Source organism: Emydura macquarii, unplaced genomic scaffold, assembly GCF_026122565.2.
Source record: "Emydura macquarii macquarii isolate MOO-44397 ecotype Brisbane River unplaced genomic scaffold, CSIRO-AGI_Emac_v2 contig_1045, whole genome shotgun sequence".
NCBI lineage: Eukaryota > Metazoa > Chordata > Testudines > Chelidae > Emydura > Emydura macquarii.
The window spans coordinates 15,081,376-15,094,097 of record NW_027131182.1 but is presented as its reverse complement, the minus strand read 5'-3'; the positions used below and the strand labels follow the sequence as shown (position 1 = coordinate 15,094,097).

General features: G+C 41.2%; 1 protein-coding gene across 2 annotated transcripts in view; it reads left to right on the top strand.

Annotated features, from left to right (window-relative positions):
• Positions 1–12,722, top strand: part of LIFR (LIF receptor subunit alpha) — a 76,680-nt gene that overhangs the window by 41,438 nt on the left and 22,520 nt on the right. For both annotated transcript variants that reach the window (XM_067545552.1, XM_067545551.1), the window contains exons 6-10: positions 2,851–3,025; positions 3,395–3,664; positions 6,122–6,251; positions 7,631–7,794; positions 9,390–9,535. In XM_067545552.1, the coding sequence (XP_067401653.1) occupies positions 2,851–3,025; positions 3,395–3,664; positions 6,122–6,251; positions 7,631–7,794; positions 9,390–9,535 (885 nt within the window). The remainder of the gene's footprint in view (positions 1–2,850; positions 3,026–3,394; positions 3,665–6,121; positions 6,252–7,630; positions 7,795–9,389; positions 9,536–12,722) is intronic.

Below are 12,722 nucleotides of genomic sequence, written 5' to 3'. Positions count from 1 at the left end.
CAAGGGCCACAGCTGTGTGCTGATTGGGCCGAGCCGCAAGCGGCTTACAGGCCACAGGTTGAGAACCACTGATCTAGACACTATAACTGTTTAAAACATTGGTACAATATTTAGTTTGGGCTCATGCTTAAGGACCTCTTTCAGCAAGCTCTTGCTCACATGAGAGTCCTAGTACAGGGATTCCCATTTTCGTTAATGTTGCTATATGCCTGAGTAGTAAATATTTGCAGTATCTGGTGCTAAATTTTAATTCCTTAGATGTAATTAACAGGAGTCAAATGCTTGTCTGTATTCTCCCCTTGTGGGTCAGTGTAGATTGCAAGTATGGACATACTCAGATCATGAACTGCTCTTTTAAAACAACCAATTTAATTCACATAGTGATCTGATTTTACATTTCTTTAATATTATTATTTTCTAAGAATTCACAAGTATGCTAAGTGCTTTCACATCAGAGATAAAATGACATGGGGTGAAATCCTAGCTGCTAGTAAAGTCAATGGGAGTTTTGCCATTGCCTTTGGTTTGGACCAGGATTTCACCTAAAGAGCTCACAATCTAATTCCAAATATGATAGAGTGAAGGAAGTGACAAAACAGAAGGAGAGGGCTGAGGAGGACAGTGATAAGGGGATAACATCAAGTCTTCCCTGAGCAAATAAAAAAAATTATACTGAAGTCTTTAAATCATGATTTGAGGATTTCAGTAACTCAACCAGTGGTTGTGTCTATTACAGGAGTAGGTGAGTGAAGTTCTGTGACCTGCAATGTACAGAAGGTCAGACTAGGTGATCACATTGGTCCCTTCTGGTCTTAAAGTCTATAAGTCTATGAGACTATTAATAAACAGGTATTTTACTCTAATAAAGAAAGATTAACACCATCTTTCTTGTAGTTTTTCATACAAAGACTCTTCAATATCAGTGATTGGAGGCTTGGAGCTGGGGATCCCCACACCCACTGAGAGCTGCCGCCCCCTGAGAGTTCTGGGATTGCCTGAGAGCTCCGCAGCCCTCAGAAGCTGATAGCTTCCACCCTGCTGTCCCAGGTCATGGGGTAGAAGCTGAAAAGGATACTTTCATGGAATCCATGACTTCCATGACAAAGTCTTAGCCTTAATTATTATATGTAAAATTTAATTAAGTTTTCAGCACAATTAATAGACTATTTTGGCTGTATTTAGGAAGCCCAAATGAGAAGAATGTAGTTGATTTTTATAGTTAACTATTGACTTAGCACCTTTCTAGCAAGATTCAGGTTTAATACGTTTCTTCTGATGCCAACATGCTTTTCAGTCTTGGGGTAGGGATAGGGCCTTTTAAAAGGCATCCTTTAAAAATGGAAGTTAAATCCTATTGAGGAAAACAGAAAGGAGCATAAACTCTGGCAAGTGAAGTGTAAAAATATAATTAGGAAGAACAAAAAAGAATTTGAAGAACAGCTAGCCAAAGACTCAAAAAGTAACAGCAACACATTTTTTAAGTACATCAGAAGCAGGGAGCCTGCTAAACAATCAGTGGGCCACTGGACGATCGAGATGCTAAAGGAGCACTCAAGGAAGATAAGGCTATTGCAGAGAAACTAAATACCTTTTTGCATCAGTCTTCATGGCTGAGAATGTGAGGGAGATTTCCAAACTGAAGCATTATTTTTATGTGATAAATGTGAGGAACTGTTCCAGATTGAGGTATCATTAGAGGAGGTTTTGGAATATTTTGAGAAATTAAGCAGTAATAAATCACCAGGACCAGATGGTATCCACCCAAAAGTTCTGAAGGAATTCAAATGTGAAATTGCAGAATTACTAATGGTGGTATGTGACCTATCATTTAAATCAATTTCTGTACCAGATAACTGGAGGATAGCTAATGTGACGCCCATTTTTAAAAAAGGCTCCACAGGCGATACCGGCAATTGCAGGCTGGTAAGCCTAACTTCATTACCAGGCAAATTGGTTGAAACTATAGTAAAGAACAGAATTATCAGACATATAGAGGAACACAATTTGTTGGGGAAGAGTCAACATGGTTTTTGTAAAGGGAAATCATGCCTCACCAATATACTAGAATTCTTTGAGGAGGTCAACAAGTATGTGGACAAGGGTGATCCAGTGGATATAGTGTACTTAGATTTTCAGAAAGCCTTTAACAAGGTCCCTCGCCAAAGGCTCTTAAGTAAAGTGAGCAGTCCTCTCCTGTAGCAGTAACTGGTTAAAAGATAGGAAGCAAAGGATAGGAATAAATGATCAATTTTCAGAATGGAGGGAGGTTGAAAATTTTCTGTTGAAACTGCTTTTCAGTGGAAAATTAGTGAGGAGTTGGGGATAAATAAAGTTTTTCATAAAGTGTCTGCTTCCTATGAAAGACTTCTATTTTTCATCAAACCAACACTTGTGTTTTTGGTTTTGGCCAAAAACTGAAAACTTTGTATTCAGAAATGCTATCACAGTATCTCTTGCTCCTATTCTCCTCTATGGGTTGGGTTCTCTAGCTGGACTACATCACACATGATACAGTGCAGCCATGGACTCCCATGATGCATTGTGGTAGCTCAGCAAAAATGAAGCCCATGGTGCATAGGATATTGATCCAGATGGGGAGCCAGGCCCATAGAGGAGAGTGGGACATGAGGCACTATGCCAGCATTTCCTATTTGAAAACTTTGCCAAAAAATTGAAATTTCCTTGGAAAACTTCAGCAAAATTGAATTTTTTTCATTACTATGGGTGTATTGGGGTCAAAATTTACAAGGGAGGAAACCCATTTTCTAAGTGGTATTAACTAACTAACTTAGCAGGTTATAATGCTTGTATTGTCTATCTTTGAAAACGCTTTTTTGTTTTTCTTTTTAGGCGACTTATAATTCAAATTTGACTGGTAAAGACACTGTTCTTTCTTGGAATTGGACATCTGATATGCCTTTGGAGTGTACTTCGCACTATGTGAAAATTAGATGTTACATTAATGAATCAGTTTTTACTGGTAGGAAGGAGTGGAGTGAATGGAGCCTAATTAAAACAGTTCCTGGTATGTTTGTTTTCTTGCATATTGCACAGATCTTAAATACCTTTAAAACTGTGTGGAATTCAAAATAAACATTGAATGAATAATATTACCTTTTAATTCTGAGAGTTGATAGACCATTGTGGTTCTTGTGAGACTGTTTCAATTAAATATGTAAAGGTGATAATGTGCTGTAACAAATGTTATGAGTGGGTGAAACGTATTAAAAATAGATTTCTGTACATTTTGCAGGAGGGGTTTTATACAAAATAGAATAGCCTGAGTGCTCCTACCTTGTGTTTAAGCACTGACCAGCTGACTATATAAGAAAGTAATCTTACTTTATTGAACAACAAAAATTATTTGATCGTGTATTATTTTTCTTCCTTCTAGGAAAAGATACTGAGCTCAGTAACGCTGTGGTTTACCCTCAAGACAAAGTGGTACCAGTCGGCTCAGATATGACATTTTGCTGTTTATACAGTGAAGGGGAAAGTATAAAATATATGAAATACGGATCAGAAAGGTATCCACTCCTTCACCTCAGCAAGCGGAGCAGTGCAATTAAAGTGCAAAATGTCAGTGCTTCAATTCCTAGTGGGACAAATGTATGGTGTTCGTTGCAGCCAGATAATGCAGCAGGAACAGTATTATTTGTAGGATGTAAGTACAAAACACTGTTACTGAAGTGAGGTTCACTATGGTTTATTCACCTTGAGAAAATGAAAATGTAAGAAGGAAAACTAAATGCTTTTATGACTCCAGCCCTCTTGCTTTAAAAGAGTGGCTTAGTTTGGCCTATCCCTGGTTTCGAAGGGTATTTTACGTTTTGTGTGGGGAGGTGCTTTTTTTAAACATTAATGACCCATCTAAAGCACCCCAAATGCTCAGATGCCATAGCGATAAGGATGCAGTGTAAACAGAATAGAAATAGATAATCTCCACTAGAACCTGGCAGCTCAATGCCACCAGAAGATGCCCCAGATCCTTCAAACTTCTGATGAGCGTATGTGGGGAGGAGGAGATTGAGGGAGGAGAGATAAAGAGCTGCTGAGAGCACCATCACCCACCCGAGGGTAGAGGGAAGAGTGTGGAATATAAACCCCTCCCAACTGTACAGGAGGGTGATAACTGTCTCCATCCCCAACTTCCCACTAGCCAAGTGAGTACATCAAAATATCAATTTTATATCCATTATAATGATCTCTAATCACTGAAGAGGGGCAGAGACAGGCATGTGTTATAAGAGGAGCCTATCCTGATTTTTGGTCTGTCAAGAGGTGGTGACTGTTTATTCACAAATAAGTCATTACCACACTTATTTTATTGGTTTCTGCCCATCATATATGTACAGTTCCCTGCCTAAGTGTGAAATGTTAACAGTGAAAATTCTGACACCCAGCAGAATGTGTTTGTGGCTGTCAAAAGCTCTTTCTTCTTCCTGTTGCATTTCCAAAGTCACCGTTTCTGTGGCCCAGAACGCAGTTGCTTGAAGATTAGCCATTTGCGTTTCACCAGTTACACTTAAACCAGTTACGCTTCTGTGACTCAGAACGCAATTGCTTGAAGATTAGTCCTTGTGTTTCTTCTGTTACACTTATACCTGTTCCTTTTGCAAAGCCCTAGAATTTCTCATTTGATCCCTAGAGGGCAAATAGTGGAGCAAGAAAGCAAGGATATTAAACCTTACATTACCAACCTTTCCAGCTGAATCTCATTTGGTGTTTAACTACCAAAAATATAAAGTGTTCAAACTGGCAGGTTGAATGTTGAACTTCCCTATCCAGTGCATTAGCTTTTGGCTACCTTGTTACAGTAAAGAATCCAGTTATAAAATTATTAGTTTCTCATGGAAAACATTAATATTTGAAAAATGAATGGAAAAGTTTTAATCTGTTTAAGATGCCAAATCATTAGTTGATTGTATAGGGTTACAAGCCTAAAAAAACCTCCTACAGATATAATTACATCTTAAAACAAAATACTGTAAATGTTTAGTTCCTCTTTCCCATAACAGGCAATTTCAGAGTTCTGTGCTTTCCCTACAGTGGATGAGGACATTATTAATACCTCCAACAACACAATGCAGCTCCTTGCCAGTTTTAGTGTATATAACATCACTGACTGTGGGGAAATAAACACCACCTTAAACTTGGAGACTGGCAAGTAAGCAGAGAAAGAATCAGTTGTTCAAACAGCTGATTTTAAAGGTGTGTTTAGTAGTTCAGTCTGCATATTTTGTTACTGATTTTGAATCTTACACAGGTGATTTAAAAAATAAAAACCCCAAAGAACGCTTTTTAACTCTAACATACTCTCCATTCCATATGGAACTTCTAAAATGAGAACTCTGCGTATAAATATAAGTCAGCGGTGTACAAAATATCAGCTGTGGATCAGTGACAGTGCAGCATACTTGCAGATCTGTCTATCCTTGAATGTCTGGTGCATTCAAGCGTTTTACAAACTCCTGTGTCTGTACTAAGTTGCTTGGAGGCAGTTGCCAAAACATGGCACACAACCCAATAACCTTCCGAAGTTGCTTGGAGGCAAAACTGTGCAGTTTGGGATCTTTGAAACATGTTTTGTATAATGGTGTAATGCTTGTAGTTCAAGGCCCTGATCCTGGAAACACATATGCATGTGATTAACTTCAAGTATGGGTGTAATCCCGTTGAAGTCAAGCATTAGACAATGGGGATTGTTAACGTGTTTAAAATTAAGCACATTTTATTGTAATTGTTTGCAGCTTTGAGACGTAATTGTTATTGCTATATATCGGGGTGGCCAAATGTACTGAACTCCCCAAGACCCCGCTGCCTGTTGGGCAGAGCCCTCTTATCCCAGCACCCTGCTGCAGGGCAGAAGCTCTGAGCTCCCCACCCAAGTCTGGTAGGTGGAGAATGGGAGGGCATAGGGGGCTCCGCAAACCGCATTTTAACTGCAAAAGAGCCGAATGCAGCTCACAAGTCACAGTTTGGCCACCCCTGCTATATATTATGGAAACAAAATATTACTTTCAGCAGTTAACAGACTTCTAAGCAATTGTCTGATCTTCTGTGTTATGGTCTATTCTATGAACATGCAGGCTGATTGTTTTGTTTTCTTTCTCTGCTACAGATGCTCCTGATGTTCCACAAAACCTAAGCTGTGAAACACGAACCTTTATTAATATAATATGTAGCTGGAACTCAGGCAAACCCACAGGACTGTACAGGCAACGACGAACAAAGTATATTTTGTTTGAAAGGTAAAGCAATTTAGTAAGAAAGGGTTAAAAAGTTAAAATAGGAATAAGTATGTTACGGGCTTCCTAGGACACTGAATGACTGCTGCATGCCCATTCCAGTCATTTAAACTCTCCATGGCTTAGAGCTTAAAATAAATATAAAAATATACAGGAAGTTGGAAGTGATTTTTAAATCAGAATCACATGATTGCAATATAGTATTGCAATATATGTGATAGAATAATCAGGGTTGGGGGCACATTTCTTTTATGAGATATTTGATGGTGGAAGTTCTACTATTCATTACTTACGTTATGGTAGCTCCATTGTGATAAGCATTGTACAAACATGACAAAAAGAGGATCCCTGTCCTAAAGAGCTTACATCCTAAGTGTAAGAATATGGACAACAGGCAGATAAGACAAACAGATGTGGGAGCAGAAGGAAACAATGAGATTGGACTGGTCAACACAAAAAACAGTGGTCACAGCAAATCGGCAGCCCAACATTTGTTGAGGACTCTGGAGCTGAGCTTTCTCCTTGTTGTGAGTGCACAGTGGGCTATTGCAGCCCCTACATGGGGCTACCCCTAAAAAACCACTCAGACTTCTGCTAGTGTAGATGAGGGTGGCTAGTTGCATAGAGAGAATACATTATACCTGTTCAGCACTGGCTTTCATTTTGCTTTCAGATGCAATTCAGTGTTTTGGCTTTATCATATACAAACATAAATAATTTGTGTCTTAGCTAACTGATGGACTACTTCTCTCCTTGTGTGGCCCAGAGGCAGCTGAGATCACCTGAGGCACTCAAGGTGCATGACTCTGGTTTAGATGGGGAGGGACAAGTCATCTTTAGTGCAAAGACCTTAACGCTAGAACCTACTCTCTCTGCTGGATCAGCCAGTTCCTGATTCTGGAAAGCACTTAAGCAAATACTTACATCCCATTAAAGATAGGTATGTGCTTAAGTGCTGTCCTGAATAAGAATACTTTCCTGAATCAGGGCCCTAAAGCCTGGTTTTGACCTTCGATGCTTGCTATAGTACTTACCTCTTCAGAAGCCTGAGAAAATAGATAAGGGTGGAAGTAAAAATTAAAGTGAGGATGAAGTAGATTGTGCTAAGAAGAAGGAAAAGATATTCTCTTTGGGCTGGGGGCAGTGGATTTTGTGACTAATGCCAATCAAAGCTACACTGTGGCATTAAATTGAATGTACTATGCAATGCAGCAAGGGATAGGAAAATAATGGCACTGCATTAACTAAATAATGGCATAGCTGACATGCCTTTCCTTCCTTCCAGCATCTTCATTCAGTGAAGTCGGTACTAAGAAACTTCAATTCAGTGCTGTAAAATGGGTTGCTCAGAAATTAAAAATAATCTTTTTTTTAATTCACAGAATATCTAGAGAAAATGTTACATGCAAAGTAGATGAATTGAGTAAGAAACATCGCTGTGACTTTCCAGTGCATGCCAATCAGAAAATCTACAGTTTCACACTAGGAGCATCCAATCCTATTGGTCAAACGGAATCATCGCTCTTAATTGATGTAAATCAAAGAGGTGAGCATTAACTGGGGGTGCAAAAACAAAAAGGTTTATCAAATAGCGGGTTAGTGAAATAGATGATAGACTCATTGGGCACTGATTATGGAAAGTTGCATTTGTAATTATTTTTGGTTTATTTTCTTCATTGGTTTGGATTCTCAATAGTTGGGATTAAGAAAAGGTCCTTTTCTTCTAGAGTGTGCGCTGACAGGTGGATAAGGATAAGGTGCGATAGCAGTTCTGCACAGCACCTTTAGCCCCATGTTAGGAGAAGAATCTTGTGCACTAGAAACTATCTAAATATCTGTCATTTACATGGCACATAATATTTCAGTCAATTCTAGTAAAGGTTTATGCTTGGCCTTAACTTTCTGCACTGTGAGTGACACCAGGACATCAATATGTCTGCAGATGGTGCATGATGTTAAACACACGCATATGTCTTAACGGGATCAGGGTTTTACAAAGTAGCAGTAAAATGTGGCACTTTCCTTCTGTGCCTCCATAACACATACACACATAAACAAATCCCTGGCACCCGTTCTTGTGTTCAGTGTTCATATTTTCCTCCTGAAAACTGCAGTGGCAAATAATAAATAGAAAATTACATTTAAATGTTCATTATAGAACTTGGGTTTTGATACATTTTTCCATGTACAGCAGCTTATTGTTTAAATTGGCAACACAGTTGCAAAATATCAGGCAATGTTGAAATAGAACTGTCTCAACTACTTAGAATGTAGGATTGTTGTACAGATGCTGTTCTTTGCCTTTTCCCCCCAGTTACCCAATTCTCTTCCTTTTGCATGCGACCTATCTGTCCTTCATTGGTACTATTACTGTACAGTTCTCAAACACAGCACACAAATCCCTATATTGGTCAGGTGACCCAGAGTGCTGGGTTTGCATATGCACTGTGTGATTTTCTCTCCCCCCCCCCCCCCCCCCCCCCAAAAAAAAAAAACCCCAAAAAACCAAAAACCAATACTCTTCCTAATAGGAGGCACAGAGGACCTGTGGCCAGAATTCAAAGGTCTTAGGATAAAAGAAATGAAAGGAGCTGGTTGGGAAATGGTGTATTATATAGCCTTGCCCTACTACGTTTTGTAGGATAGGATTTTTATATTTTTGCCCCACTTTCCAATTATTAAGATTGTGGGTGTCTTTGGTTAATTTCCTGTTTGATCAAATACTGATATGATCTTGTGAAACAGTCACTGTGATCCTTGAAATAGTAGCTAATTTGTAGTAAAATCAATAGCAGTTAATAGGAATAATGTTATGCTGTAATTTACTTTAACTCCTTGGCCATTATGCCAATTACAGTTTCTGACTGAAGTAAAACTATTACCATGAGTGTCAGCCAAAATTTCAGTATAGACGAAAACTGCTTGCTGTTGTGCCTTCATAACAATATACTAATATATATTATTTGCTTTAAAACAACATCCAGCTGTCACAATAATTATCAATCTGATGAATATTCTGTTATTCTCTTGATTATTTTTGACTACTTTAAGATTTTTCTTACAGAACTAAAAATAATAATAAAAGCTATTTATCGCCTTTTAAAAAATCCTAGTTGAGTTTCTTTATAAATTTAATTTCAGTTCATCTGGAAACTCCTGATAAATTTACTGTGAGCACTAATAGTTCAACAACTGCCTATCTGTCTTGGTATATACCCGGCAACCTTATTCAAATTCGACTTCTGTGTCAAATTGAAATTAGCAACAGTAATTCAGAACAACAATTGGTGAGTAGTAGTATTAATGTAATTTTGTTCTGCTGAAATGTTGATCGTTTTATTGAAATTCATTTCTTTACAATTTTGTTCCAAGAAAAGAAAAACTGATAAGTTATGCTGACTATTTACTTGAATACTAACTGTGATAAATATCAGAAGTCTAGCTCCTAAGCTTACAGAGAAGCTCTAATCGTGTTTACTTCCAGTTCTTCTCACAGTTCAGTGGTAGGTCATAACAGGCAAAATTTAGTAGTATTTTTGAGACGTTGCAAAGCATTAAAATTAGCCATAATATTTGAGTTCTCTCATAAGTTTGCAAAATTGCTTTTCTGAAGATCTCTTCATTAAATTACCAGTTTTAGGAGATAGATCGTAGTGGTTGTGTCTTTGGCAGCAGTCATGCACACATTATCACTACACTCTTCTACTCTGAAAATTCTTTGAAGTTGTTTTAAGATTCCAGTCTTGCAGTTTCCAAGCCACTTTTACAGTTGGCGTAATGTGGAATGTTCATAGTTTCATTGGGTGTAAATTGGGTTTGTCAGCTGTTTCAACAACTCACTACTACTATCTGTGGATGATGTAAAGACTGTATGAGGGGAAGAATTTTCCCATTGAGCAAGATAAGCTGAGTGTGTTAGTAGGATACCTTTGCTGAAGTCTTCTACATCTATAATTTAGAGAAAACAAAAGGCACCTGCTAGATGTTGTCAAAATTTCAGCAAAAATTGGAGGGAAGAGATAGGATTCCTGAAACTTGATGCTGATTGGGATTCAATGATCATGCACACAGTAGACTTACCATGAGTTCTTGTCCCTTTATTCCCCCCCATGCAGCCATCATAAGAGGTCCCTTTCAGGACCTTACATTGGAGGTGGGGACGTGAGTCTGAGCTCACGTATACGTACCTGTACTAGTCCTGCTCAAGGTAGCCTGCTAAAAATAGCAATGTAGCTGGTGTAGCACAGGCTCGGGCTAGCTGCCTTGAGTACGTTCCTGCTCAGATTCCCTGAAAGCTAGCCCCAAGCTGCCTCCCATGTTAGCCACCTACACTGCTATATACAGTGCATTAACTCGAGCACTTCTGCACTACTGGCAATCACATCCCCAGCTCCAAGTATAGACGTATAGCCTCCAGAAAAATTCTTAAGGTCCCTTGCATGCTGCTGTATTGTGCTGGCAGCATACAATGTTTTATTAATCTCCCCCTTTCTAAAATTGTAGATTATCATCTATTCATCTCCTAAAGCTACCATTATATAAAACACCTACTGTAAGTGCGTAACACCCGAGAACTCAGAACGTATTATGAATAAAGAGCTTGTACCATATCCCAGAGCCTGATCTAAAGCCTGCTGTAGGCAGTGGAAAACACATTTTAATGGCAATGTCTGTTTTGTTTTTTAAATGAACTTCAGTGGGGAGGTCTCTGGTTTAAATATAGCTCAGTGGGCTATAGTTTCAAAGCTGTGTCAACCTGGTCTTTCTTAGCTGTGCACTCCAAAATCCTGTTCTTCTTCAAATGCTTGCTCATGTCCATTCCACTATAGGTGTGTACACGCCTCCGTGCATGGCTACCGGAACTTCTTTCCCCTTAGCAGATCCTGTAGGGCTGGCTCCGGCGCCCCCTGGAGTCCCGTGTACATACCGCGGTACATGAGGCGCTGCCGGCCCTACACCCCCTCAGTTCTTTCTTTCCGCCTGTGATGGTTACTGGAACTGCCTGCGCAAGCGCTTAATTCCCCGTGTTTTAAACTTTAAACAAGGTTTTTTAGTGTTAGTTAGTTAGTTAGATTAATATTTGTTGTAGTGATAGTTAGAGACTTTGAGATAGTTTAGCTTAGACTTTACCGGGAGCAGGAATGCTCCAGTGTCATGGCTTCAAGCCGCGCATTTTCAGCGGGAAGGCTTTCCCACTAACTGAACCCCACTGCCTGAAGTGTGGGGGGAAGCCCTTTGTGAGAAGAGAGAGGCTTTCAGACCACCAGAAAATTCTCCTGAAAGCCTGGCTCGTGGAGCCCGAAGCTGGCTCCGAGCCAACCTGCTTCGCTGCAGTATCCAGTGTGCCATCGGTGCAGGAGGCACCGCCGGCACCGACCCGACTCGGCATTGCGAAGACAGAGCGTGGATACTCTCCCGCACCGTCAGAGCAGGCGGGATTGAGCACTGATCCGCGCCGAGGTTGCCTCACGGAGACCCGCTGCTGGAGTCAGTGTCTCCAGCCAGGGAGCTTCCCCTGACTCAGGGGCGTTGGCGTTGGCCGTTGACTTAGGTGGCCGTCGGGTGGCAAGAGCCTTGTTGGCCTTGCATATGCCACCACCGCCCATACCTCCGTGAGAGAGAAGAGGCTGGCGTTACGGGGAAGCCTATGTTGGGACCCCCTGAACAGCTCAGGAGATCCCCGGTATGGAGAGGAAGATCTCCTGCAGATTGGTTTCCTAGGGTAGAACAGGAATGGTCCCCTACAAGTCATCCCAGGTTGCGGTCGCTGGACCGACCTGCATCGAGGCGGAGAGCGAAGTCGCCCACCTGACACTGGTCTCGATCCCCCGGTACCGGGAGAGGTCCATCCCACCGCTCCGGCAATGAAGAGTTCGCCCGCAAGGAAGCGGAACTGATCCCGATCACCGGAGATAATTTCCTTACCGAGGAGTTCTCCAGGCGGTGCAGAACCCGGTAGCCAGATACAGGCTTGGCACCGAGGACTTCTCTCTCTCACTCACACACACACACACACTGCCCTCCCCCTCCCCCCCCACCACCAAGGTAGCGCTGAACCCCAGATGCCGGAGACAGACTCGGCACCGAGGTGTTCGCCCCCCCACCACACCGAGGCAAGCCCGAATGCCGGAGACAGCCTCGGCACCAAGGTTTCGTCCCGTACCGAGGCTGTGCCAAACTTGGTGGCCGGAGACAGACTCTGCACCAAGGAATTCGCTCAGCACCAAGGCCAGTCAGAGTTCGTCACTGGAGCTTGACTCACCGCTGCGACGCATGCAGAGTGCAAAAAGTTCTTTATGCAGGGATGATGCTCGGGTCAACCCAGCTCGCCAGAGCGTTGTCCGTACACCTACTCTGGCTGCAGCACCCACGACGAACTTGGTAGTCAAGGTCATTGTTGCTGAGGGGTCGCTCTCGAGTGATGGTACCGCACAGTAAGAGACTTTCGGGGAGCCCCAGCAGTGGTCTGTCGGT